Here is a 27,573-nt window from a genome sequence, read left to right on the forward strand (position 1 = left end):
TCTATTTCTAGTACTATTTCATAAATATACTATATATTATTTATTCTACTGTTCAGGAATTTGCATTGTGCCTCAATGTCTATTTCAAATAATGCCATCATAAATATATTGCACATTTCTTTGATGCCCATGTACACAGATTTCTCTTAGGTTTTTACCTAAGAGTTGTGTTTGTGGGTCACAGAATATGTGTGTATCTTTGTCTTTTGTAGCTAACACCAACCAATTTTCCAAGATGTTTTTACCTATTTACATTCCTAGTAGTGTATAAGGCTTTCTGCTACTCCACATCATCTCTACATTTGTCAGGTTATTTTCATGTTAGCCATTTTACTGGGCAAGTTTTGTAATCTCATTCTGAAATTATTTTATGTTTAAATGAAGTTGAGTACCTTTCTATTTTATTTTGGCAATTTTTATACCTTATTTTGTGCAATAGCTGTTCAAATCTCCTATTTCTCTAGTCTGTTGTTTTTCTTTTCTTTTTTCTCTTCTTTTTTGCTTCCATAAAACTTTCTTTCTTTCTTTATCTTGTGTTTTTCTTATTACTTAAACAAATCTTATATTCTGAACATAACTCCTTTTTTTTTTTTAAGTAGTTTTCAACCTCATGGCTTGTTTTTAATTCTATTTGTCTTTTGGTGAATAGAAAGTTGTAATTTTGGTTAAACTCAATTCATCAGTTTTTGCTTCTGATCCTATTTCATAAAGATAATTCTCTGTGGTATCTTTTATTTCATTGTTTACATTGCATCTATAATCCATTTGGAATACACATATTTTTATCATTGTTGTGAGGTAGGGATCAATATTTATTTTTATTTCTTCTTATTATTTTTATTATACTTTAAGTTTTAGGGTACATGTGCACAATGTGCAGGTTTGTTACATAGGTATACATGTGTGCCATGTTGGTTTGCTGCACCCATCAACTCATCACTTACATTAGGTATTTCTCCTAATGCTATCCCTCCCCCAATCCCCCACACCTCAACAGGCCCTGGTGTATGATGTTCCCCACCCTGTGTCCAAGTGTTCTCATTGTTCATTTCCCACCTATGAGTGAGAACATGCGGTGTTTGGTTTTCTGTCCTTGTGATAGTTTGCTCGTGATGGTTTCCAGCTTCATCCATGTCTCACCCTTTTTTATGATGGCATAATATTCCATGGTGTATATATGCCACATTTTCTTAATCCAGTCTATCACTGATGGACATTTGGGTTGGTTCCAAGTCTTTGCTATTGTGAATAGTGCTGCAATAAACATACGTGTGCATGTGTCTTTATAGTAGCATGATTTATAATCCTTTGGATATATACCCAGTAATGGGATCTCTGGGTCAAATGGTATTTCTAGTTCTAGATCCTTGAGGAATCACCACACTGTCTTCCACAATGGTTGAACTAGTTTACATTCCCACCAACAGTGTAAAAGCATTACTATTTCTCCACATCCTCTCCAGCATGTGTTGTTTCCTGACTTTTTAATGATTGCCATTCTAACTGGCATGAGATAGTATCTCATTGTGGTTTTGATTTGCATTTCTCTGATGACCAGTGATGATGAGCATTTCTTCATGTGTCTGTTGGTTGCATAAATGTCTTCTTTTGAGAAGTGTCTGTTCATATCCTTTGCCCACTTTTTGATGGGGTTGTTTTTTTCTTGTAAGTGTGTTTAAGTTCTTTGTAGATTCTGGATATTAGCCCTTTGTCAGATGGGTAGATTGCAAAACTTTTCTCCCATTCTGTAGGTTGTCTGTTCACTCTGATTGTAGTTTCTTTTGAAGATTTATTTTTTACTACCATTTTTGTTGGACTTTTAAAATGAGTTTGAAAGTGTTCCTTCTCCTTCAATTTTTTTTTTTTTGAAGAGTTTGAGGAAAAATAACATTGATTCTTCTTTAAAAGTTTGGTAGAATTAGCCAGGAAAGACATCTGGTCTTGGGCTTTCTTTATTTTTATTTTTTGTTAGGAGGTTTGGATTACTGATTCAATCTCCTTACTAGTTATCATTTTGTTTAGATTTTTTATTGCTTCATGATTATGTCTTGGTAGTTTGTATATTTCTAGGAATTAATCAGTTTCTTCTAGGTTATTTAATTTGTTGGTATATAATTTTAATAGCCTCATAATTGTGGCATCAGTTGTAATGCCACCTTCTTTGTTTCTGACTTCCAGTCTCTTTGTTTTTTTCTTAGTTTAGCTAAGGGCTTGTCAAATTTGTTGTTTTTTCAAAAATTCAACTAAGTTTAAAAACTTAATTTAAACTTTTTTTCCATTTATTTTTGCTCTAATCTTTATTATAGTATTTCCTCCCTTTGCTTTGGGCTTCCTCATTTGTCCTTTTTTTTCTTTTTCTTTTTTTTTTTTTTTTTTTGAGACGGATGTCCTTTTTTTTTCTAGTTGCTTGAGTTGTTAAGTTTTTTATTTGAGATCTTTCTTCTTTCTTCATTTTTAGTGTAGGCATTTACAACTCCCTTTTTTGTTTTGTTTTCATTTTTAAGAGACAAGATCTTGCTGTGTTGCCCAGGCTGAAATACAGAGGCACGATCATAGCTCCCTGTAAGTGATCCTTGTGCCTTGGCTTCCTTAAGCACTGGAATTACAGGCGTGAGCCACTGAGCTTGCCCAGCTTAATCTTCCTTCTTAGTACTGCTTTTATTGTATCCTGTAAGTTCTGATGTGTTGTGTTTTCATTTTTGTTTATCTTAACATATTTTCTAATTTATCTTTTGATTTCCCCTTTGACCTACTAGTCATTCAAAATTCTGTTGTTTAATTTCTACGTATTTGCAGATTTTCCAGTTTTAATTCCACTATTGATTTCCAGTTTTATTCCACTGTGGTCAGAAAAGATATTCAGTAAGATTTCAACCTTCTTGAATTTGTTAAGACTTGTTTTGTGACCTGACGTGTGATTTATCCTGGAAAATGCTCTGAGTATGTTTGAGAAGACTGTGTATTTGCTTCTGTTGGGTGGAATTTTCTGTATGTGTCTGTCAGTTCCATTTCAGCTATAGTGTTGTTCAAGTCCTCTGCTTCCTTACTGATTTGCTGTCTGAATGTTCTATTCCTTATTGAAAGTAGGGTACCAAAATCTCCTACTACAGTCATATCACTTATTAATGGAGATACATTCTGAGAATTGTATCATTCTAGGAATTCATCACTGTGCAAACATGAGAGTGTACTTAAATATTTACACAAATCTGGATAGTATAGCCTACTACAGACCTAGGCTACATGATCTATTGCTTCTAGGCTACAAACCTGTACATATGTTAACTGTACTGAATACTATAGGGAATTGTAATACAATGGTAAGTATTTGTATACCTAAACATATCTAAACATCTAAAAGGTACAGTAAAACCATTGTATAGATTTTTAAAATGGTACACCTGAATAGGGTACTTACCCTATGAATGGAGGTTGCAGAGCTGGAAATTTCTCTGGGTGAGTCAAAGAGTGATTGGTGAGTGAATGTGAAGGCCCAGGACATTACTGTGCACTAATGTAGACTTTAAAACACTATACATTTAGGCTACACTCAATTTATCAAAAATTTTCTTTTTATAGGCTGGTCATGGTGGCTCATGCCTGTAATCTCAGCACTTTGGGAAGCTGAGGAAGGAGGATCACTTAAGCCCAGGAGTTCAAGACCAACCTGGGCAATATAGTGAGACCCTGTCTCTAGAAAATAATTTTTAAAAATTAGCTAGGTGTGGTGACACACACCTGTAGTTCCAACTACTCAGGAGGCTGAGGTGGGAGGATCCTTGAGTTGAGCAGGTCAAGGCTACAGTGAGCCATGGTCATGCCACTGTACTCCAGCCTGAGCAACAGTGTGAGACTCTGTCTCAATTTTTTTTCTTTCTTCAGTAATAAATTAACCTTAGCTTACTGCAACTTTTTAACTTTATAAACTTAAAAATTTTAAACCTTTTGACTCTTTTGCAAGAACACTTAGCTTAAAACACAAACACATTGTACAGCTGTACAAAAATATTTTCTCTTTATATCCTTATTTTACAAGCTTTTTTTGATTTTGAATTTTTAAAATTTTTTTCACTTTTCTTAGTTTTTTGTTGTTGTTGTTGTTAAAAATGAAGATATAAACACCCATACTAGCCTAGGACTGTATTGGGTCAGAATCATCAATATCGTTTTCACCTCCATATCTTGTCCACTGGAAGGTGTTCTGGGATAATTACACATGTGATGCTCTCATCTCCTATGATAACAATGTCTTCTTCTGGAATACTTCTCTAAAGACTTGCCTCAGGCTGTTTTATGGTGAATTTTTTTTTTTTAGTTAATGTATTTTTTTAATAAGTAGAAAGAGTACATTGTAAAATACTACTAAAAAGTATAGTAAATACATAAAGCAGCAACATTTATTATCTATATCAAGTATTATGTACTGTATATAACAGTACATAATTGTATGTGCTATCTTGCACTTTTATATGACTGGCAGTGCAATAGGTTTGTTTACACCAACGTCATCACAAACATGTGAGTAATGTGCTACAACATTATGACTGCTACATCATCACTAGGTGATAGGAATTTTTCAGCTTCATTATAATCTTATGGGACTACTCTTGTACATGTAGTCTGTTATTGGTTGAAACGTTGTTATACAACACTTGACTGTATTGTATTGCTATCTATTTCTCCATTTCTGTGAATGTTTGCCTCATATATTTAGGTGTTTTAATGTTGGGTGCATATATATTTATAATTGCTATGTCTTTCTGGTGAATTGACCTTTTATCACTATATAATGTTCTTCTTTGTCTCTTATGACACTTTTTGACTTAAAGACTATTTTGTCTGATGTAGTAGCTCTTTTCACATTTGCACTCTTTTGGTTATAATTTGCATGAAATTTTTAAAATATCCTTTTAACTTTCAGCCTATCTAGGTCTTTAAATCTAAAGTAAATCTCTTGTAGTTAGCATGTGATTGGGTCTTTAAAAAAATCAGTTCAGCCACTTTGTATCTTTTGATTGAGGGAGTTTATTCTATTTTTATTTAAAGTAATTATTGATAGGGCATGACTTACTGTTGCCACTTTGTTAATTGTTGTTTGCAGCTTGTAGACTTTTTGCTCCTCTTTCCTTCTGTTACTTTCTCCCTTTGTGTTTTATTGAGATTTGTAATGCTATGTTTTTGTTCCTTTCCTGTTTTCATTTGTATATCTTCCATAAGTATTTTCTTTGTGGTCACCATGGGGCTTACATTTTAAAACTCTTATAAAAATCTATTTTAAAATGATAGCATCTTTACTTCAATCACAAAACAAAACTCATTACTTTTACTTCTCCCCACCCAAATTTTATATTATTGATGTCATAAATACATCTTTTTATATTGTGTATACATTAACATTCTTTTATAGTTAGTTTTTCTGTACTTTTGTGTTTTAACCAGATTTTAAAATATCAGATTTTAAAGTGACTTATGTACCACCATTACAGTATTATAGTATTCTGTTTTTGTCTATATATTTATCTTTACTAGTGAGCTTTATACTTTAATAAAATACCTATGTATTTCTGTTTAGCATCCCCTAATTTTAACTAGAAAGACTCCCTCTTAACATTTCTTGTAAGGCAGGTCTAATTGTGATCACCTTCAGCTTTTGTTTAACTGGGAAGGTCTTTATCGCTTTTTCATTTTTGAAGAAAAACTTCGGTGGATTTGGTATTCTTGGTTGGCAGTTCTTTTTCTTTTCAGCACTTTCAGTATAACATCTCACCCCTTTCTGGATAGCAAGGTTTCTACTGAGAAATCTACTGGTAGAGTTGGGGTGTTCTCTTGTATGTAATGAGTCATTTTTCTTTTGCTGCTTTCTAAATTCTTAATATTTCTTGAATCTTGATGTCCATTTCTTTCCTCATATTTGGGAAGTTTTCAGACATAATTTTAAAAAATAAGCTGTCTGTCCTTTTATCTCACTGCTTCTTCTTTTGAAACTGTCGTAATGAGTACAGCAGCCTGTTCGAGGATGTCCTATCAATTTCTTAGGCTTTCTTTACGCTTTCATTTCTTGTTCTTTTTGCTACTTCATCTGGATAATTTCAAATGATGTGTCCTTGAGTTCACTGATTCATTCTTCTACTTGATTGAGTCTGCTGTTGAACATGTCTGTAAAATTTTCAGTTCAATTATTGTATTCTTCAGTTCCAAAATTTCTTTTTAGTTCTTTTAAATATTTTCTATCTGCTGAAATTCTGATTCTGCTTATGCATTATTTTCCTGAGCTCATTGAACATCTTTATGACAATTATTTTGAATACTTTATCAAGTAATTCATATAGCTCTATTTCTTTAGGTTTGGTTTCTGGAGTGTGTGTGTGTGTGTGTGTGTGTGTGTGCATGCACTATTTGGGCCATGTTTCCTATTTTCTCATATTCCTTATTACCTTGTTTTGTTATCTATACATTTCAAAAAACCAAAACCAAACCAAACCAAAACAAAACAAAACAAAAAAACACCCCAGCTACCTCTCCCCGTCTTTATGGCCTGGATTTGCACATGGAAAGATCTTTTACTAATCAGGCTGGCTAGAGATTCTAGGGACCTCTCAAACCTTTTCTGTGGATACATCTTCTATGGACTTGTGTGTATAATTCCTAATTAGAGGGATCTGCCAGCTTTTTTTTTTTTTAAAGCTCTAATCTTTTTCTCTCTGTGGTGTCTGTGTGCTGTACTGTGGGCCCTCTGGAGCAGCAGTATTCACTCAGCTCTTTTAGGTTCTGAGAAGCCCTCAGTTACAGATTCTGCTGAATCCTATCAGTACCTGGAGTCAAGTGAGACAGAAACTTGGACTGCCCACTAAAATTCAGGAAATTTGGATGCATTTTACTCTTCTCTTTCCTTCATGAGGGAGAGAGTGCTGAGCTGAGTTGTGCTCTGTGTGCTGTGTCATAGGTCCTGAGGAACATCAGCCCACCACCCAGCTCTTTATTATTCTCAGCTGCCCTCAGGAATTTAGAATATGCCAGGCTCCATCAGTGCTCTGAGATATGCAAGACAGCCCCCTTGAAAAGTCAGAACATTGAATGCTCGCTTTACTTTCTCTTTCCCTTCTCAGGGAGAAGCCAGGAGCTGGAAGTTTCCCCCTGTTTGAATGGGATGGTGCTGCTGGATGGAACTATAGGAAAAGTGCCCCAGAAAAGTGCCCAGCTAGTTTTACACTTGCTTGGAACCCAGGATCCTCTTAACTGGTTTCTGCACTTATCACCATGGGAATTGGTCCTTGTATTGTTGTTGAGTTAGTTGTAGAGTTAATTGTTGTTGAGTTGGTCCTTGTATTGTTGTTGAGTTATATCTGTGGAGGGTCTGGAGATTCCTATAACAGCATCTTGCTGATGTCACTACCTCTGTTATCTTTTTAAGTTATATACACTTTTACAAATTATTTTATTGATTTCCTCTTTTACTTCCTCTTTTATTAACACACATCCTTGACTTATTACCTCAATTAAATCAATACTTTTACTACTTCCAGGCAATGCTAAGACCTTGAATCATTATACCATTTACTTGTACCCTAATTTTTGTTACTGATATGCCTTTCAATTATTTATGTATTCTAGACACACAGTACATTATTATCATTGTTTTGTTAGCACCTATTTGTGTTTCTTTCTGGGATCGTTTTCCTTCTGAAGACGTTAACATTTCCTTTAGTGTGGCCTGCTAGTAAAGCAACCTTTAAGTTTTTATATATCTGGAAATGTCTTAATTTTACTATCACTTTTGAGAAACAGTTTTGGGTATTGAATGAAAGTTATTTTTTGCCAGCACTTTTAAGATGACATTCCATGGTCTTCTTTTGAAGTGATGGCTGTCAAGTTTATTGTTCAATTAGTGTGTCTTTTTTTCTCTCTAGCTACTTTGTATACTTACTCTGTTTTTCACTGTTAGCAGCTTTACTATCATGTGCCCAGTATTAATTTGCTTTGTTTTTATTTTTATTTTTATTTTTATTTTTTTTTTTTTGGAGACGGAGTCTCGCTCTGTCGCCCAGGCTGGAGTGCAGTGGCCAGATCTCAGCTCACTGCAAGCTCCGCCTCCCGGGTTTACGCCATTCTCCTGCCTCAGCCTCCCGAGTAGCTGGGACTACAGGCGCCCGCAACCTCGCCCAGCTAGTTTTTTTTTTTTGTATTTTTTAGTAGAGACGGGGTTTCGCCGTGTTAGCCAGGATGGTCTCGATCTCCTGACCTCGTGATCCGCCCGTCTCGGCCTCCCAAAGTGCTGGGATTACAGGCTTGAGCCACCGCGCCTGGCCTAATTTGCTTTGTTTTTAATCTCGCTTGCAGTTTTGAAAGCTTCTTATATCTGTGGGTTGATAATATTTTATCAGTTTAAGAGAAGATATAGCAGTATGCCTTCAAATACTGCTTCTACTTCATATTTTCTCTTATATTCTTCTGTGACTATAAGTATATGTATGTTAAATCTTTTCATCATATCCCTTGTCTTTTATATGCCATTTCTATTTTTAAATCACTTTTTCTCTTTGTTTCATAATCTATATTTTATTCTTACCCATCTTTTACTTCAGGAATTTTATCTTGTTATTCTAGGCCACTGTCAAAATCAACGATTGAATTCTTAATTTCAATCATGGCATTTTTCAGTTTTAGAATTTAATTTTCCTTTTAAAAAATAGATTTCTAACTTGGGTACTGGCTAATGTTAAAAGAAACTTTCCTCCCACCAAGTTTTCCCTCACTTGATCTTGGATTTTAAAATTAGATATAACCTGAGAGATTATCATTTTTCTCCATTTGATAATGAATCAGGCCAGGCATGGTGGCTCCTGCCTGTAATCTCAACACTTTTGTGGGCCATGACAGGAGGATTGCTTGAGCCCAGGAGTTCAAGATAAGCCTGAACAATATAGGGAGACTCTATCTTTTCAAAAAATAAAAAAAAAATTAGCTAGATGTGGTGGTGCACACCTGTGGTCCCAGCTACTTGGGAGGCTGAAGTTGGAGGCTTGAGCCTGAGGCTACAGTGAACCTTGACTGTACCACTGCACTCCAGCCTGGGTCAGAGTGAGACTCTTTGTCACCCAGTTGTATAGAAACAACTATAGGTAGAGCCATAAAAAAGATGCCTGAGATTACAGCTCCTAAATTTAGCTTCATTGTCCCTTTCCACTAAGTGAGATAATCTGACATTAATGAATGCAATATAGTTGCATAAAAATGATTAATTTAATTTTTCACTATCTCAGGGATATGCTAGAACTATTCTCATATTTTCTATCCAAAGAGGATATATAATATGGATATTTTAGCACACTCCCTTATAGGGCAGTTGTACCTTCCTCTGTGAATCATTATACAGGCAGTGCTAAGATGTGTATTATATGCACATGGTATCCTTTCTTACTATCCTTATAATAGAATAAATGAACTTTTATACAGAATTTTTGAAGGATCAAATGACATATGTGCATAAATTATTTATACATTTTTATACAATTGCTTCAATATTTCCTCTTCTTTGCAATCTGGTATATCTATATAATTTCTACAGATTACAGAAGAAAAATAACAGCTTATTAAAATTTTATTCTGGGTTTTGTAAGGAATAAAGGACATCTGTACCCTTATGAAGATTAAATTTTCTTGTGTTAGTGTATTTCTAAAGGCTTTTAGTGAATTAATTGGAGACACTTTAAATACTACACAGTTTTAAATCTAAATTTTTTTCTCAAGGAAGAAGTTCTGTTTACACAATGGTGCTTAAACATGACTGAAATATCTAAAGGAGAAACCTCTCCTTTAACTGGATCAGTCAAGAAAATAATCTGTAATATTTGATTGGAAAAAATGGCTTAGAAGAAGATTTTTTAAAATGTTCTTTTCCTGGCTGGGCGCAGTGGCTCAGGCCTGTATTCCCAGCACTTTGGGAGACCGAGGCGGGCGGATCACAAGGTCAGGAGATTGAGACCATCCTGGTTAACACGGTGAAACCCCGCCTCTACTAAAACTACAAAAATTAGCTGGGTGTGGGGGCGGGCGCCTGTAGTCCCAGCTATCCCGGAGGCTGAGGCAGGAGAATGGCGTGAACCCGGGAGGCGGAGCTTGCAGTGAGCCCATATCGCGCCGCTGCACTCCAGCCTGGGCTACGGAGCCGGGTGTGGGGGCGGGCGCCTGTAGTTCCAGCTACTTTCTTTTCCTTAGGAAAAAAAGTATTTTCTATGAAGTCTCCTATGAAATTGAGCTTAGATAATCTATAGTTATTGAGAAAGGAATATTCAAGACAAGAATTGATCACTGTAGCACATATGCGAGTGATAATTCAAAAAGTAAATATAATTAAATATAGTTTAACAGATATGAAAATGAATCCAAAGTCAAGAGTCTTGTTTTCTCCTGAAATATCTATATAAGTACATGAGATATTTTTTTCCAGACTGAGAAGAGCATGTGAACTGATATTGTTGATTACTTTTTCTCCATTGAGTGTATCTTTTAAAATACTCAGTATTTACCATAATACTCTGCAGATTACAATGTACACATTGTTAATACTACACTGTTAATTTGCCTTTTAAATACTTAATATTTACTTTTTTCAAAGGTTATATTTGTGTATTCTGTATAAAATTCTACTGTAATTTATTCCATAGCCTTGTAGTTTTACATTATTTACTGTTATATAGTAGAAAGTGGCTAACGTCAGCTAATGCTATTTTCTAAACATTTATTATCATTTTCTTATGTTTTTAACCATTGCGTATTAAAATATTTTAAAATTATCAGTATGACAACTATTAGGCAAATAGTCTTGGAAATTGATTTGTGTTTCAATGATCCAAGTATTACTGCAAAGTCATGATAATAGAGATAGTAAGAATCTTATAAGGGAAATGGTAAATACATCTTTAAAGATTGTATCAGAAACAGTTCTGTGACAATATCTTATTTCTTTACAAGTTTGAATTCCAGAAATCAAGTGAATTTCCACTGACTTTGCATTTTCTGGTAATTTCGTTTTTCTTATCAAGCTATATTTTAAATGTATAAGTATCCAACAATAGAATTGCTGATCTCGTGGTCCCTCTTGTCTTCACAGGTAAGGGATATTTTGTAATATTTAAGGGATTTTAAGGAGTACATGTACAAGCAGAATGTTAGCTATTTCTTCAATAGAAAACTTGGCAACATTTTCTTTTGCCCGTATTTATTAAGTGTTTACTATATTTTCTAGGTCGTGTTCAAATGATACCATCCAGTAAAGATTTGGGAGATTAAAAAGTCATTAAACTAACATAAAGGTAGCCTGGTTAATAAAATGATATTCTTTTCAACATGATTATATTTACTGGAACCTAAACATTTTGTGAAATAGTATGTCGTATAGAAAATGTTAGGATTTTGACTTGTTATGTAAGTGCAAAGCTATGTATTTTACAATTTTTAATAATTGCTTTATCAGTAATAGCAACTTGAAGAAATGCTATCTAGATGCTATTAATTTGAAAATAGTGCAAAGACGTTTACCAAAGTTGTTCTATTATGCTTTTGATTTCTAGAAAGTTGAAATATCCCCATTACAGTTTTTGGGATAATATAAAAAGTAGATAGGTGTTATAGATAAAGAAATAGGTTTTCATCGATTTGAAAATTAGACTTCCAAGAAGAAACTCAGGTGAGAATGCCATTAAAATAGTTTCAGTTGTTTTTGAAAATAACATAAACAGAATGTCACTATTAAACACTGAAATTGGAATAAAAATTTGGTTTATGAGTAACACGGAGATAGCGTACAAACATTCCATTGATTAATACAGAAAAACTCAAAAATTTTAATTAGATATGTTTAAATAGAGATGAGAAAAGTCAAAACTTTAACTCTTAAAAGTTATTTTTATCAGTTTGGAAATACATAAACTCCTGCCTATATAAAATACACCAATACAAACTTCTCTAGTAAGGATTGGGTTTCCATGACTTTAGATGCATGTTTCTGTAAATATTTTAATGATGCACTTATATTGACGCATTTGAAGACACAGTTTAATGATATATTTTGACTAGAGATAAGTGATTTAAAAAATGGTAAGAATCATGTCATTGAAAGTGAGAATACTTGAGAAATATTGACGAATATAAGCTAAAGAAAGCAAAACAAAGTAAAACACTTACCCTTTCATCCGCATGATGTCGCTGGACACCGCAAGGTTTTTCTCCCTTCCCAACCTCAAAGGAGTACAGTGAGTACATTTTCCTTAGACAGAAAGGAAAAGAACCTTCCATTTTTGGCTCTGCCAAGAAGCTCAAAAAGGTGATAATATAAAAATATATAGGTAATTGGGAATTGAATTTACAAAATACATTGTGTGGTGATGCAATAGAGAGCTGATAATCGGAAGGAGATTGAGATGGTATATTCCCGGAGAGGAAGTCCGGGATCCCGGCTCCTGCTGCTGTGGCTTCTCCTCGTCTACTGGAAGGCAGGGAGCGGCCAGCTCCACTACTCGATCCCGGAGGAAGCCAAACACGGAACCTTCGTTGGCCGCATCGCGCAGGACCTGGGGCTGGAGCTGGCGGAGCTGGTGCCGCGCCTTTTCCGGGTGGCGTCCAAGGGCCGCAGGGACCTTCTGGAGGTAAATCTGCAGAATGGCATTTTGTTTGTGAATTCTCGGATCGACCGGGAGGAACTGTGCCGGCGGAGCGCGGAGTGCAGCATCCACCTGGAGGTGATCGTGGACAGGCCGCTGCAGGTTTTCCATGTGGAGGTGGCAGTGAAGGACATTAATGACAATCCGCCCAGGTTCTCCAGACAAGAACAAAGATTATTCATTTTAGAGTCAAGAATGCCAGATTCGCGGTTTCCGGTAGAGGGCGCGTCGGATTTGGATATCGGAGCAAACGCACAATTGAGATACAGGTTAAATCCTAACGAATATTTTGACTTAGATGTTAAAACAAATGAAGAAGAAACGCACTTTTTAGAGCTAGTTTTGAGGAAATCCTTAGATAGAGAAGAAACACAAGAACATCGTTTATTAGTGATTGCAACTGATGGAGGACAACCCGAACTAACAGGTACAGTTCAGTTGTTGATCAATGTATTGGATGCTAATGATAACGCCCCAGAATTTGATAAATCCATTTATAATGTCAGATTGTTGGAAAATGCACCGAGTGGGACATTAGTTATTAAACTGAACGCCTCAGATGCAGATGAGGGCATCAATAAAGACATAGGGTATTTCTTTAGTAATCTTGTTCTTGACGATGTAAAGTCCAAATTTATAATTAATTCTAATACTGGTGAAATAAAAGTTAAGGGGGAACTGGATTATGAAGTCTGTAACTCATATGAAATTAATATTGATGCCATGGATAAAAGTGCATTCCCATTAACAGGACACTGTAAAGTAGTAGTGAAACTCCTGGATGTGAATGATAATACCCCAGAGATGGCCATAACCTCCCTTTTCCTGCCTGTGAAAGAGGACGCTCCAGTCAGCACGGTCATTGCGCTGATCACCGTGTCTGACCGTGACTCAGGTGCTAACGGGCAGGTGACCTGCTCACTAATGCCCCACGTCCCCTTCAAGCTGGTGTCCACCTTCAAGAATTACTACTCGTTGGTGCTGGACAGCGCCCTGGACCGCGAGAGCGTGTCGGCCTATGAGCTGGTGGTGACCGCGCGGGACGGGGGCTCGCCTTCACTGTGGGCCACGGCCAGCGTGTCTGTGGAGGTGGCCGACGTGAACGACAACGCGCCAGCGTTCGCGCAGTCCGAGTATACCGTGTTCGTGAAGGAGAACAACCCGCCGGGCTGCCACATCTTCACGGTGTCTGCGCGGGACGCGGACGCGCAGGAGAACGCGCTGGTGTCCTACTCGCTGGTGGAGCGGCGGGTAGGCGAGCGCGCGCTGTCGAGCTACGTGTCGGTGCACGCGCAGAGCGGCAAGGTGTACGTGCTGCAGCCGCTGGACCACGAGGAGCTGGAGCTGCTGCAGTTCCAGGTGAGCGCGCGCGACGCGGGCGTGCCGCCTCTGGGCAGCAATGTGACGCTGCAGGTGTTCGTGCTGGACGAGAACGACAACGCGCCGGCCCTGCTGGCGCCTCGAGTGGGTGGCACCGGCGGCGCAGTGAGCGAGCTGGTGCCGCGGTCGGTGGGTGCGGGCCAAGTGGTGGCGAAGGTGCGCGCAGTGGACCCCGACTCAGGCTACAACGCGTGGCTTTCGTATGAGCTGCAGCCAGAGCCTGGCAGTGCGCGCATCCCGTTCCGCGTGGGGCTGTACACAGGCGAGATCAGCACAACACGCTCTCTGGATGAGACCGAAGCACCGCGCCACCGCCTTCTGGTGCTGGTGAAGGACCATGGAGAGCCCGCACTGACAGCCACAGCCACAGTATTGGTGTCGCTGGTGGAAAGTGGCCAGGCGCCGAAGGCCTCATCGCGGGCGTCGGCGGGCGCTGTGGGTCCCGAGGCTGCCCTGGTGGATGTCAACGTGTACCTGATAATCGCCATCTGTGCGGTGTCCAGCCTGTTGGTGCTCACGCTGCTGCTGTACACCGCGCTGCGGTGCTCGGCGCCGCCCACCGAGGTCGTGTGCACGCGGGGCAATCCCACTCTGGTGTGCTCCAGCGCGGTGGGGAGCTGGTCCTGCTCACAGCAGAGGAGGGAGAGGGTGTGCTCTGGAGAAGCCCCACCCAAGACGGACCTCATGGCTTTCAGTCCAAGCCTTCCTCAGGGTCCCGCCTCTGCAGACAACGTGAGTTTTCTGATATTAACATCCAACTTTCCCTCCCAATTTTTAAATATTAAGTGTCACATTCACCCAGTTTTTTTTTTAAATTACGCCCTAGTACATAAATATTGTAGTACACAATTATTGCACTAATTCATGTACTATGTGCTTTTTATGATGTTTTTCTGTTAGGGTAATAGATTCACCAACTTTCTGTGATATTAAGTATTTTTAAAATTATATTTTATATTAGCATTTGAATTTTGCATCTCTAAAAATGTAGGATAATAATTGTAAGACATAGTTTGGAGTCATTCTCAAAGTCTCAGTTTATGACTCCATGAAAATTTATTTTATTTCATTATTATTTTTTAAAGACCCTTTATTGCTCAGTCTGCAGTGGCCTGATCATAGCTCACTGAAGCCTGAAACTCGTGGGCTCAAGAGATCCTCCCATCTCAGCCACCCAAGTAGCTGGACTACATGCACATGCTAATTAAAGTTTTTTTTTTCTCTAGAGATAGGGGTCTTGCTACTTTGCCCAGGCTGTTCTTGAACTCCTAGTTAGAAGCCATGCTCCCATCTCAGCCTCCCGAAGTACTAAGATTACAGGATTGAGCAAGAGTGCCTGGCCTATAAAAATGTTTTAACACCACCCTTCCAATTTTACCTTTTTGTTTCTGTTGAATTTAAATTATTATTTTATTACACTAATTTAGTTTCTGTTTTCAATTATATTTTTGCAGTATATGGTTTATTTCAACTTTGCCTAAGCAGTTCACCTGTATACCCATGATGAATTTGATAACTGTAATTTAAAAATTACATTTTTCATTTTATTGATCTTTTGAATAGGAAACACATATACATAGTTTACTGTTCTAAAGGTGCAAAAGAAGACAGTGAAATTTTCCCTTTCACCTCCTTCATGAATCAAAACATTCTTGGGTATCCTTCTAGAGATTTTTATCATATGCTAATAAACTTCCCTACCCCCTTAAAAAACATATGAGTATTGATTTTAATCTTGCTTTTTTCATTTACTAATATATCTTGATGATCATGAATTATCATTACTGAAGTAGATTTGTTTTTCTTTTATTTGGATCTATGGTGTTCCATTGTGTAGAAATACGATCGGTTATTTTTCCCTTATCTTAACATTAACATTTAGTAGAACAATGATTTAATTTTCTGGAAACTTGCATATTTTTCAATTTATAAATTATATATCTAATATATATTAGATATTTTGAGACGGGATTTTCCTCTTGTTGCCCAAACGAGTGCAATGGTGCAATCTCAGCCTCCCAGATTCAAGCAATTCTCCTGCCTTATCTTCCCAAGTAGCTGGGATTGCAGGCATGTGCCACCACACCCGGCTAATTTTTTGTATTTACTAGAGATGGGGTTTCACCGCGTTGGTCAGGGTGGTCTTGAACTCCTAATCTCAGGTGATTCACCCGCCTCGGCCTCCCAAAGTGCTGAGATTGCAGGCATGAGCCATCATGCCCAGCCTAAATTATTATATTGATGAGAAGTAATTGTGAACCCCCTCAGTTGTGCAAATTCTGCTATATTTTGGTTGGGAAATTTTACTGCTTGTTGTTACTTTTCATTTTTAGATTAAAAAAAATATATACCATGATACAAACTGCCCTCTTGAGTTGTTTACAAAGAGTTGTTTGTTAAAGCTGTATGTTTGAGACTACTCTAGACAAGTGTCCTCTCCATCTGAAATAATGAGAACCGTTTTTCTACTCTTTTGAGGGGAAAAGTGTGGGTTTATAGGTAATAACTAGTCTACACTTTACATGATAAAATGTGAATTCCCTCTTTCTGTTGCTTTGTCTGTTTCTTTTATTCTCATATGCATTTAATTTTATAAATACCCTTCTATGATGCTATTTATATATTCCTAATATCCTGAGCTACTCTGAGGAAGTCCTAGAAATTGAGAAATAGTTTTTATCACTCTGTAAATCTACAGTTAACCACGGTCAAATTTTTAAAAATCAAGTTATCTTATTCTGTGATATAAACTATTTATATATCTCTTTACATATCAAGTCTTTATATATATTTTGTGCAGTTTATCTTTTTTATAGAAACCTCTTGTTTTGGGGATTGTTTTTGGTTAGGAAATTGAACCCTTTGTTTGCCCAAAATAACTGCAATAGAAAGTCAGTGATAAGAACTACTTAATAGATCCAGGTTAATTATTTTAAGATAGAATTTCACACGGAAGAAAAGGCTTTTGTGTTACAATAATCTGTGAGGCATTTTACTATATATCAGAATTTCGGAGTAAGGTGAAGATGATCATGTAATTTGAAAAGTCTTATTGGTGACTCTTATTTTCTTTCAAGGAGGGGTTCAATCACTTCCAATGGATAACATTAAGGTTAAATTAAATTAAGGGTGAAGTTGATATTTGGCCTTGACTTTTATGTGAGGGTAACATTTTTGCAGGTAAATGTAGATGTAATTTAAAAATCCAGCTAAAACAAACACGGTATTGGGAAAGAGGAAGAGCAAGTGGTCTGTATTGTCAGAAAAATAAGATTCATGTTGGAGAGTAATTGAAAATAACCTTCAAAAAGTTGATCACCTAATATGTGATTACATATTAGGTTACTAGAAGTTTCTAAAATGTCTTGGAATTTCTAGGTTTAGTAAAATTCAATGAAAGCTGTACTCATAAAGATAAATATGATAACATGTGAAAGACAGATGGACTTAGGTGGATGTGGAAGAAGGCAAGCCAGGGAAAAGGAGTAATTTAAAAAGTAATATAAGTGACATGGGAAATACTCATGTTATTAAAAATATGAATTTGAAAATTTGAATTTGGGGATTATTAATAATTGGTCATGCTTTGATATTTAACAAGTTGTTTTCTAGGAGTCAGCATGTATAGGTGAAAATGACAATTAGAAACATAGAAAGAAGGGATGAAGATATGGATTTGTAAGTACCTCAATAAAAGTCTTATTCAAAACTTGGAAGTGAGTGAGAACAATTAAAGGAAAGGATATAGGACAGGGTTGAAGTTGAGAGAAAAGAATGAGATCATTTAAGGACAGCTGTAGAATCAAAAACAGCAAAGCACAATGGGTAGAAATTCCACTAGAATTGAAGTGGTAAAGTATATGAAAAGAATATTTTAAGCGAGAATCCTAATATAAGCTGCAGATAAATTAAATGCGATAAAGAATATGCTCTAGAATTTTATCTTCCATCATTACACAAAAGAACCTTAAGAGCGTCTGGTATTTGTTGAACAAAGAAAGCATGGACTTCAACAATCCATAAAGCTTTACAAATTCAACCAAAATTTGATGATTTTAAGTTACATTTTTCCCTAGAGCACTATATAATAGCATGTCCTATGACAGACATATGTGGGTAAGTTTCTTTTCTAAAAGTTTGTAGAATAGTTTACATTTCTGATTTAAAGAGTAGTTTCGTAAACACTTAAATTTGCTAAACTGGCTAATACTAATGTTGCAAATACTGGTAGAAAAATTGTTTAGCTGTGAATAATTAGATCCCTTACTCTAAGGGTACTAAGATACCACTGCCTGTGCAAATTACAAACGTGAGGAGGATTTACTATAAAAGTAGAGAAAAGAAGATAACATTTAAAAAATATATAGTATAGCACTGTTATGTGAATTAATTTCTTACCTTTTGGAGCCGCATGATGTCGCTGTCTACCATGAAGTTATAGCTAGCCACCATTCAAATTTCTTCTATTACTGCATCATTCCCTGACTGTTGAATGATGGCGGACGCAGAAGAATTGGATTAATAAATTCCGGAACTTACAGTATTTTATCTTTATGCGGAAGATCTTCTAATGGAAATAAAACAAGAGGTATTTGACATGGTGTTTACCCTGGAAGACAGATTGGGAAAGCAATGTCTGCTCCTCCCGTTTCTGCTCCTCGCAGCCTGGAAGGTGGGGAGCGGCCAGCTCCACTACTCCGTCCCGGAGGAGGCCAAACACGGCACCTTCGTGGGCCGCATCGCGCAGGATCTGGGGCTGGAGCTGGCGGAGCTGGTGCCGCGCCTGTTCAGGATGGCCTCCAAAAACCACGAGGACCTTCTGGAGGTAAATCTGCAGAATGGCATTTTGTTTGTGAATTCTCGGATAGACCGCGAGGAGCTGTGCGGGAGGAGCGCTGAGTGCAGCATCCACCTGGAGGTGATCGTGGACAGGCCGCTGCAGGTTTTCCATGTGGACGTAGAGGTGAGGGACATTAACGACAACCCGCCCTTGTTCCCGGTAGAGGAACAAAGAGTGCTGATTTACGAATCTAGGCTGCCAGATTCTGTGTTTCCACTGGAGGGCGCGTCAGATGCAGATGTGGGCTCAAATTCCGTCTTAACCTATAAACTCAGTTCTAGCGAATACTTTGGGCTAGATGTGAAAATAAACAGGGATGACAATAAACAAATTGGGCTCATATTAAGGAAATCCTTGGACAGAGAGGATGCTCCTGCACACAACTTATTCCTGACAGCCACAGATGGCGGCAAACCTGAGCTCACAGGCACTGTTCACTTGCTGGTCACAGTGCTGGATGTGAATGATAATGCTCCCACTTTCGAACAGTCTGAATACGAAGTAAGAATATTCGAAAACGCAGACAACGGAACAACAGTTATCAGACTGAATGCTTCTGATCGGGATGAAGGAGCGAATGGGGCCATTTCATACTCTTTTAATAGCCTTGTTGCAGCCATGGTTATTGACCACTTTAGCATAGATCGAAATACAGGAGAAATAGTGATTCGGGGTAATTTGGATTTTGAACAAGTAAATTTATACAAAATCCGCGTTGACGCAACGGACAAAGGTCATCCTCCCATGGCGGGTCATTGCACCGTTTTAGTGAGAATTTTGGATAAAAATGATAACGTCCCTGAGATAACATTGACTTCCTTATCCTTGCCTGTACGTGAAGACGCTCAATTCGGTACTGTCATCGCCCTAATTAGCGTGAACGACCTTGACTCAGGTGTCAACGGGCAGGTAACCTGCTCCTTGACGCCCCATGTCCCGTTCAAGCTGGTGTCCACCTTCAAGAATTACTACTCGTTGGTGCTGGACAGCGCCCTGGACCGCGAGAACGTGTCAGCCTATGAGCTGGTGGTGACCGCGCGGGACAGGGGCTCGCCTTCGCTGTGGGCCACGGCCAGCGTGTCCGTGGAGGTGGCCGACGTGAACGACAACGCGCCAGCGTTCACGCAGTCCGAGTACACGGTGTTCGTGAAGGAGAACAACCCGCCGGGCTGCCACATCTTCACGGTGTCTGCGCGGGACGCGGACGCGCAGGAGAACGCGCTGGTGTCCTACTCGCTGGTGGAGCGGCGGGTGGGCGAGCGCGCGCTGTCGAGCTACGTGTCGGTGCACGCGGAGAGCGGCAAGGTGTACGCGCTGCAGCCGCTGGACCATGAGGAGCTAGAGTTGCTGCAGTTCCAGGTGAGCGCGCGCGACGCGGGCGTGCCGCCTCTGGGCAGCAATGTGACGCTGCAGATATTCGTGCTGGACGAGAACGACAACGCGCCGGTGCTGCTGGCGCCTCGGGTGGGTGGCACTGGTGGTGCAGTGAGCGAGCTGTTGCCGCGGTCGGTGGATGTGGGCCAAGTGGTGGCGAAAGTGCGCGCAGTGGACGCCGACTCGGGCTACAACGCGTGGCTTTCGTATGAGCTGCAGCCAGTGGCAAGCAGCGCTCGCTTCCCGTTTCGCGTGGGGCTGTACACGGGCGAGATCAGCACGACTCGTGTCCTGGACGAAGCAGACTCTCCGCGCCACCGGCTGCTGGTGCTGGTGAAAGACCACGGTGAGCCGGCGCTGACGGCCACGGCCACGGTGCTGGTGTCGCTGGTGGAGAATGGCCAGGCTCCAAAAGCGTCATCGCGGATGTCGGTGGGCGCCGCGGGCCCAGAGGCGGCGCTGGTGAATGTCAACGTGTACCTGATCATCGCCATCTGTGCGGTATCCAGCCTGCTGGTCCTCACGCTACTGCTGTACACCGCGCTGCGGTGCTCGGCGCCGCCCGCCGAGGGCGCGTGCACGGCGGGCAAGTCCATGTTGGTGTGCTCCAGCGCGGCGGGGAGCTGGTCATACTCGCAGCAGAGGCGGCAGAGGGTGTGCTCTGGGGAGGGCCCACCCAAGATGGATCTCATGGCCTTCAGCCCCAGCCTTTCACCTTGTCCTGTTATGGGTAGGGCGGAGAATCAGGCTTTAAATGAAGATCATGATGCCAAAGTAAGTGAATTTTCATAATAGTTAATTTTTATTTTAAATTCATAATTTTTACGCAGATTTGTTTTCTATATTTCTGTTTTTAATTTTAATTAATTTTACAAAATTTACGTATTTTCATTTTATTCTGTTTCTTATTATAATCTCTTTGCTTCTCTAATATTTGTAATTTAAGTGGAATTAGAAATAATTGTCCACAATCTGCACCTCAGAATTTTTGTCTTCAAACCAAAATATTCTGGGACATGTCGTTTTCTGTTGCATTGTAATTCAGATTCTTAGTAGCATGTTTTTCTGATTAATTATATAGGATTTTCATTTGTTTGCCTTTGAGCTGTAGGAAATTTTTTTTTACATATACTCTGTTTTGATCATATATTGATATTTGAGCACCACTGTATCACTTATGCTTTTACACTTTCCATTTCAATGTTTTTCTGCTGAGACTTTTATTAAGTTAACACTTTGATTTTATCCATTTTGTGTAAGAACTCTGATCATCATACTTTTAATCTGTGGTTCCCTTTCAGACTTGTGATTCCAGGAGACAATAGTGTTTATTTATTGTCCCCCTTTTAAACCATTGAGGAATAAAGGACAAAAACAATAATTATCAGCCTGAATACTTCTGGTTGTTATGGTTGATTTATTTACTACTGATCTAAATACTGGAAAAATAGTGATTCAAGAGATTTTGGACCTTGTGATCAAGTAAATTTATGTGAAAACTGCATTCCTCTGGCATTGCAGCTCTCTTATTTCTGTTTCAATTTCATTTGATGGTCTTCTCTTCATGGAGTCTAAATCTATTTTTTGTTTTAATGTTTTCACTGTTTCTACACAGTAATTTAAACTATTCACTATTTTCTGTGTGTGTGTGTGTGACAGGGTCTTGCTCTGTCACCCAGGCTGGAGTACAGTGGTGCAATAATGGCTCACTGCACCCTCGAGTTCCTGGGCTCAAGTGATTCTCTCACCTCAGCCACTGGAGTAGCGGGGACTACACGCGAGCACCACCATGCCCACCGACTTTTTTTTTTTTTTTTTTTGTAGAGACGGGGTTTCTCCATGTTGCCTAGCCTGGTCTCAAACTACTGGTTGCAAGTGATCTGCCCACCTTGGCCTCCCAGAGTACTAAGATTATAGGTGTGAGTCACTATGCTTGGCTATTCATTATTTCTTTAAATGAAAAGCAGCAAAAAGTAGTGATTAGGTGTGACTTTTGTTGCTATCCTACCTTGCCTAAACTTCATTGCTACCAATTTTGTTTTGTGGATGGATTGTTTCACCTCCATTTCAGTTTCTTCTGTAAAGCTGGAGTGATAAACACTAGTTTCAATGATAGAATTTTCATAAAGCTTTAGTAAGTTGATACTGTAAGGTGCTTATAGCTGTGTTTGCCAAATAGTAAGTGCTTAATAAAATTTGCTACTAGTTTTCCAAAGAGGAAAATAAAAACTTTATGTCATTGTATGTTAGGAAGCTCTCATTATGGATTCCATATTGTTTTCATTTTATGTAAAGATTGAGTTTTTGTTATTCATAGTGAGGCCATAATTACCAAATTAATCCGAGATGTCTCTAACATTTTAAATGCCATGTTCCACATCAAAAGTAATTTAAAATGTGTGTTTCAAAGTTGAAAATTGAATTAAGACTTGGACAGTGGAAAAGTTTTATGAATTCAAAAGACATTTAAACTGCTGAGTCCTCAGTGATTTCCTGAAGGTGGTTTTGACTTTTTATGTTGTCCACGTTCCCAGGAAATATTAGACTATGTTAAGCCTGAATGGTGTATTTGCCCACATTTAAAAGTTGCTTAAGGGCCGTCAGAGGACTGAGTTGAGGTTTGTGTTCCCTAATGTGAGCATTTTCCATTCTTGAAATGGCAGAAACCATTAGTAGTATTTTCTGTTTTCTAAAAGAAGTACATGATAATTTTTAAGCATATAATTAATATTGCACCAAAATTTAAAAAACTACCTCTACATACTTAAGAGTTATGGAATTGTCTCTGATTATACCGAAGATCACCATTTGTGTAGATAATGATATCTAACAATCTCAAAACAGCATACTTTCTTAGGAAGTAGACAACTGCAGCGTTGCTAGTGAGTAAATGTTTTTTTAAGAGTTTCTAGGGGGATCTTTAAGAGTATCACACTGTGCCTGCTGAGAATCATCGAATTAACAACACCCAGTCCCTGGCTTCAAATTTAATAGATAAATAAAGATAAATATCCTACATAAATACGATGATAGTAAAAGGAAGAATATTGTAAGAGGTGCTAGAAAGGTACTTCACAGTGTTATTGGAATAGAAAAAAAGTATTTGCCTTTTTCCCTTGTTGAAGGAGTCCTTGAAGAGTCATGATGTTTTACTGGTTATAAAATGGAAAGAGTTTTTCCTGGGAGAATATGGAGACTAATAGGTATTCTTGAGAAGAGAGTAACTTAAGTGAGTACACGGAAAATTCCAAATGTACCTAGAAATAAGGAATAGTCAACTTTGGGTAAAGCACATGGTTCCTATAAGAGAGACTGTGATATAAAGCAAGAAAAGTAATACGAGAAAAACCTTTTGGGTAACTTTGAGTACTAGACAAGTAATTTTGACACTCTTCAAAAGTCGTTTGAAAGCTGTCAAAAAGTGTGAAGCAATGGGAATCAAAAGTGTTTAGGAAAATGACTGCAAGGATTAAATGAAGGAGAATGAAATAGGAATGGACAGGTTACACAATAAGAAGCCACTGCAATACTCCAGGAAAGCAGCAATTATGAAAACTTATTTAGGAAAACATCTGGATACAGACATAATTATTTTACATTGCCGCTGGGAACATTGGAGTGAAACATTCAAGAAAACTAACACAGTAAGGTAGATCCAAAAAGGATGAAATAACTCAAGACTTGATCAAGGGGCTGCTTTATGTGAGATGGCTGAGCACTGAAATTTATCTAATAAAATAAACTTATATTATAAAAGAAATAATACAAATAATATTTGAGATTGTATAAATAGGCAAATATCATAACACACAAGTGTTTGAAAGGATAGAATGAGGAAACAAATATAAAATCATGAACTCCTGAAACAGTATATTTAGATTCTGCTAAAGCAAAAAATTCAGAATACTTCCTCCTCAGAAAGTTCACATGATACAAATTCTTCCCCTTCAAAGATTCCCCAAACCTTCTCTTATTTTGTTTTCCCAAGAAAAGTGTCTAGATAGGTGCTAATGTTTCTTGCCTCCTAAAAAGAAAACACACACACACACACACACACACACACACCCCCCTAAGTTTCTCTTTCATCAATCAGTAGATTATTGAGATCCTGGGTCCCTAAAAGAGTACAGGATTTTTCTTAACAAGGGGTACTGAATCAAGAATATGAAGTTTCCTGGGATCCAGATCAAAGGAATTTAAACTTGCAGTTGTTTAGATTCATGTTGTCACTTAGGTTTCTGTCTTTATTTAAAACTGTGTGAAAAAAAGTTTTTCTAAGGCATGAGGAAGCTACAATTATGTTCACACTAAGTATTCAAAAGCCATCAGTCGCATAAGAATGCTTCTAACAAGCATGAGAAATGCTATTTTAACCTTTAACAACAATGAAGAAAAAAATTCAGAGTTTGAAATAAAACTTTTCAACCGATTAATAGTTTGTAATTCTTACTTACCATTTGGGCCACATGATGTCGCTCTTTACCGCAAATTCTTTCATAATCAACAAAAGGAAGTCATTCCTGTTCGCACTGGAAAGACGCTCCACTCTCTTTCACTCTTCAGATGCACAACAATGGCCACACATCGAGATTGAAATGAAGGGATAAAAACATTCCTATAAATTCGGAGGCAGGTTTTGCTGACTAGAAAAATAAAACGCCAATAATCTGAAATGGTGTGCCGGAGTGGATACGACCCAGGGCGCCGACATCTACTGCTGTTTATTACAATTCTAGCTGCTTGGGAGGCGGGGAGAGGCCAGCTCCACTACTCAGTCCCCGAGGAGGCTAAACACGGCACCTTCGTGGGCCGCATCGCGCAGGACCTGGGGCTGGAGCTGGCGGAGCTGGTGCCGCGCCTGTTCCGGGCGGTGTGCAAATTCCGCGGGGACCTTCTGGAGGTAAATCTGCAGAATGGCATTTTGTTTGTGAATTCTCGGATCGACCGCGAGGAGCTGTGTGGGCGGAGCGCAGAGTGCAGCATCCACCTGGAGGTGATCGTGGACAGGCCGCTGCAGGTTTTCCATGTGGACGTGGAGGTGAAGGACATTAACGACAACCCTCCCGTGTTCCCAGCGACACAAAAGAACCTGTTCATCGCGGAATCCAGGCCGCTTGACTCTCGGTTTCCACTAGAGGGCGCGTCCGATGCAGATATCGGGGAGAACGCCTTGCTCACTTACAGACTGAGCCCCAATGAGTATTTCTCCCTGGACGTGCCAACCAGCAACCAGCAGGTAAAACCTCTTGGGCTTGTATTACGGAAACTTTTAGACAGAGAAAAAACTCCGGAGCTTCATTTATTGCTCACGGCCACCGATGGAGGCAAACCTGAACTGACTGGCACCGTTCAGTTACTCATCACAGTACTGGACGTCAATGACAATGCCCCAGTGTTCGACAGAACCCTCTATACGGTGAAATTACCAGAAAACGCTTCTATCGGAACGCTGGTGATTCACCCCAATGCCTCAGATTTAGACGAAGGCTTGAATGGGGATATTATTTACTCCTTCTCCAGTGACGTTTCTCCAGATATAAAATCCAAGTTCCACGTGGACCCCGTAAGTGGGGCAATCACGGTGATAGGACACATGGATTTTGAAGAAAGTAGAGCACACAAGATCCCAGTAGAGGCTGTCGATAAAGGCTTCCCACCACTGGCTGGTCATTGTACAGTTCTTGTGGAAGTTGTGGATGTAAATGACAATGCTCCACAGTTGATTATCAAAACGCTCTCGCTTCCTGTAAAAGAGGACGCACGACTGGGGACAGTTATTGCCCTGATTAGTGTGACTGACCTAGACGCAGATGCCAACGGGCAAGTGACCTGCTCCCTGACGCCCCACGTCCCTTTCAAGCTGGTGTCCACCTACAAGAATTACTACTCGTTGGTGCTGGACAGCGCCCTGGACCGCGAGAGTATGTCGGCCTATGAGCTGGTGGTGACCGCGCGGGATGGGGGCTCGCCTTCTCTGTGGGCCACGGCCAGCGTGTCTGTGGAGGTGGCCGACGTGAACGACAACGCACCAGCGTTCGCGCAGTCCGAGTACACGGTGTTCGTGAAGGAGAACAACCCACCGGGCTGCCACATCTTCACGGTGTCGGCAGGGGACGCGGATGCGCAGGAGAACGCGCTGGTGTCCTACTCGCTGGTGGAGCGGCGGGTGGGCGAGCGCGCGCTGTCGAGCTACGTATCGGTGCACTCGGAGAGCGGCAAGGTGTACGCGCTACAGCCGCTGGACCACGAGGAGCTGGAGCTGCTGCAGTTCCAGGTGAGCGCGCGCGACGCGGGCATGCCGCCTCTGGGCAGCAACGTGACGTTGCAGGTATTCGTGCTGGACGAGAATGACAATGCGCCGGCGCTGCTGGCACCTCGGACGAGGGGCACTGACGGCGCAGTCAGCGAGCTGGTGCTGCGGTCGGTGGGCGCCGGCGTGGTGGTGGGGAAGGTGCGCGCAGTGGACGCCGACTCAGGCTACAACGCGTGGCTTTCATACGAGGTGCAGCCAGAAACGGTCAGCGCGCGCATCCCGTTCCGCGTGGGGCTGTACACTGGTGAGATCAGCACGACACGAGCCCTCGATGAGACGGACGCACCGCGCCACCGCCTACTGGTGCTGGTGAAAGACCACGGGGAGCCAGCGCTGACAGCCACGGCCACTGTGCTGGTGTCGCTGGTGGACAGCGGCCAGGCGCCAAAGGCATCGTCGCGGGCGTCAGTGGGCGCCACGGGCGCCGAGGTAACGCTGGTGGATGTCAACGTGTACCTGATCATCGCCATCTGCGCCGTGTCCAGCCTGTTGGTCCTCACGCTGCTGCTGTACACTGCGCTGCGGTGCTCCGCGCTGCCCACCGAGGGAGAGTGCGCGCTGGGCAAGCCTACGCTGGTGTGTTCCAGCGAGGTGGGGAGTTGGTCATACTCGCAGCAGAGGAGGCAGAGGGTGTGCTCTGGGGAGGGTCCACCGAAGACTGACCTCATGGCTTTCAGCCCGGGCCTTTCTCCTTGTGCTGGATCTACAGAGCGAACGGGAGAACCCTCTGCTTCTTCAGATTTATCTGGGAAGGTGGGTTGTTCTAGTATTTTATTTATTTATATAATCATTTATTTTTTCTTGAAAGATGTTTTCAATTACTCCCAGGGGCCATTCTAATAGTTTTATTCATTTTTCTAGAAATCCAGCAGATTTTTTTCTTATAAAGTAAACCCCTTAATATTGGAGCCGACTTTATCTTGACTTCTAGTGAGAATTATAAATCGTATATTAAATAGGTATTTATTGGGTGCTGAATCAATTTTATTTAAATTTGTGATTAAAGT

At 39.9% G+C, this 27,573-nt stretch overlaps 1 protein-coding gene across 11 annotated transcripts in view; it reads left to right on the plus strand.

Annotated features, from left to right (window-relative positions):
- Positions 1–27,573, plus strand: part of LOC112625707 (protocadherin alpha-C2) — a 203,975-nt gene that overhangs the window by 25,224 nt on the left and 151,178 nt on the right. For 2 of the 11 annotated variants that reach the window (XM_025386870.1, XM_025386875.1), the window contains exon 1: positions 12,222–14,771. The exons of 6 other annotated variants lie outside the window; for them this stretch is intronic. In XM_025386870.1, the coding sequence (XP_025242655.1) occupies positions 12,420–14,771 (2,352 nt within the window). In that variant the 5' untranslated portion in view covers positions 12,222–12,419. Of the gene's footprint in view, positions 1–12,221; positions 14,772–18,466; positions 21,028–24,775; positions 27,320–27,573 lie in introns of those variants that run through there. 3 more of the 11 variants (XM_025386860.1, XM_025386876.1, XM_025386864.1) reach the window with 3 other exon arrangements.

The sequence above is a fragment of the Theropithecus gelada genome, chromosome 6 (genome assembly GCF_003255815.1).
Source record: "Theropithecus gelada isolate Dixy chromosome 6, Tgel_1.0, whole genome shotgun sequence".
In the NCBI taxonomy this organism is placed as follows: domain Eukaryota; kingdom Metazoa; phylum Chordata; class Mammalia; order Primates; family Cercopithecidae; genus Theropithecus; species Theropithecus gelada.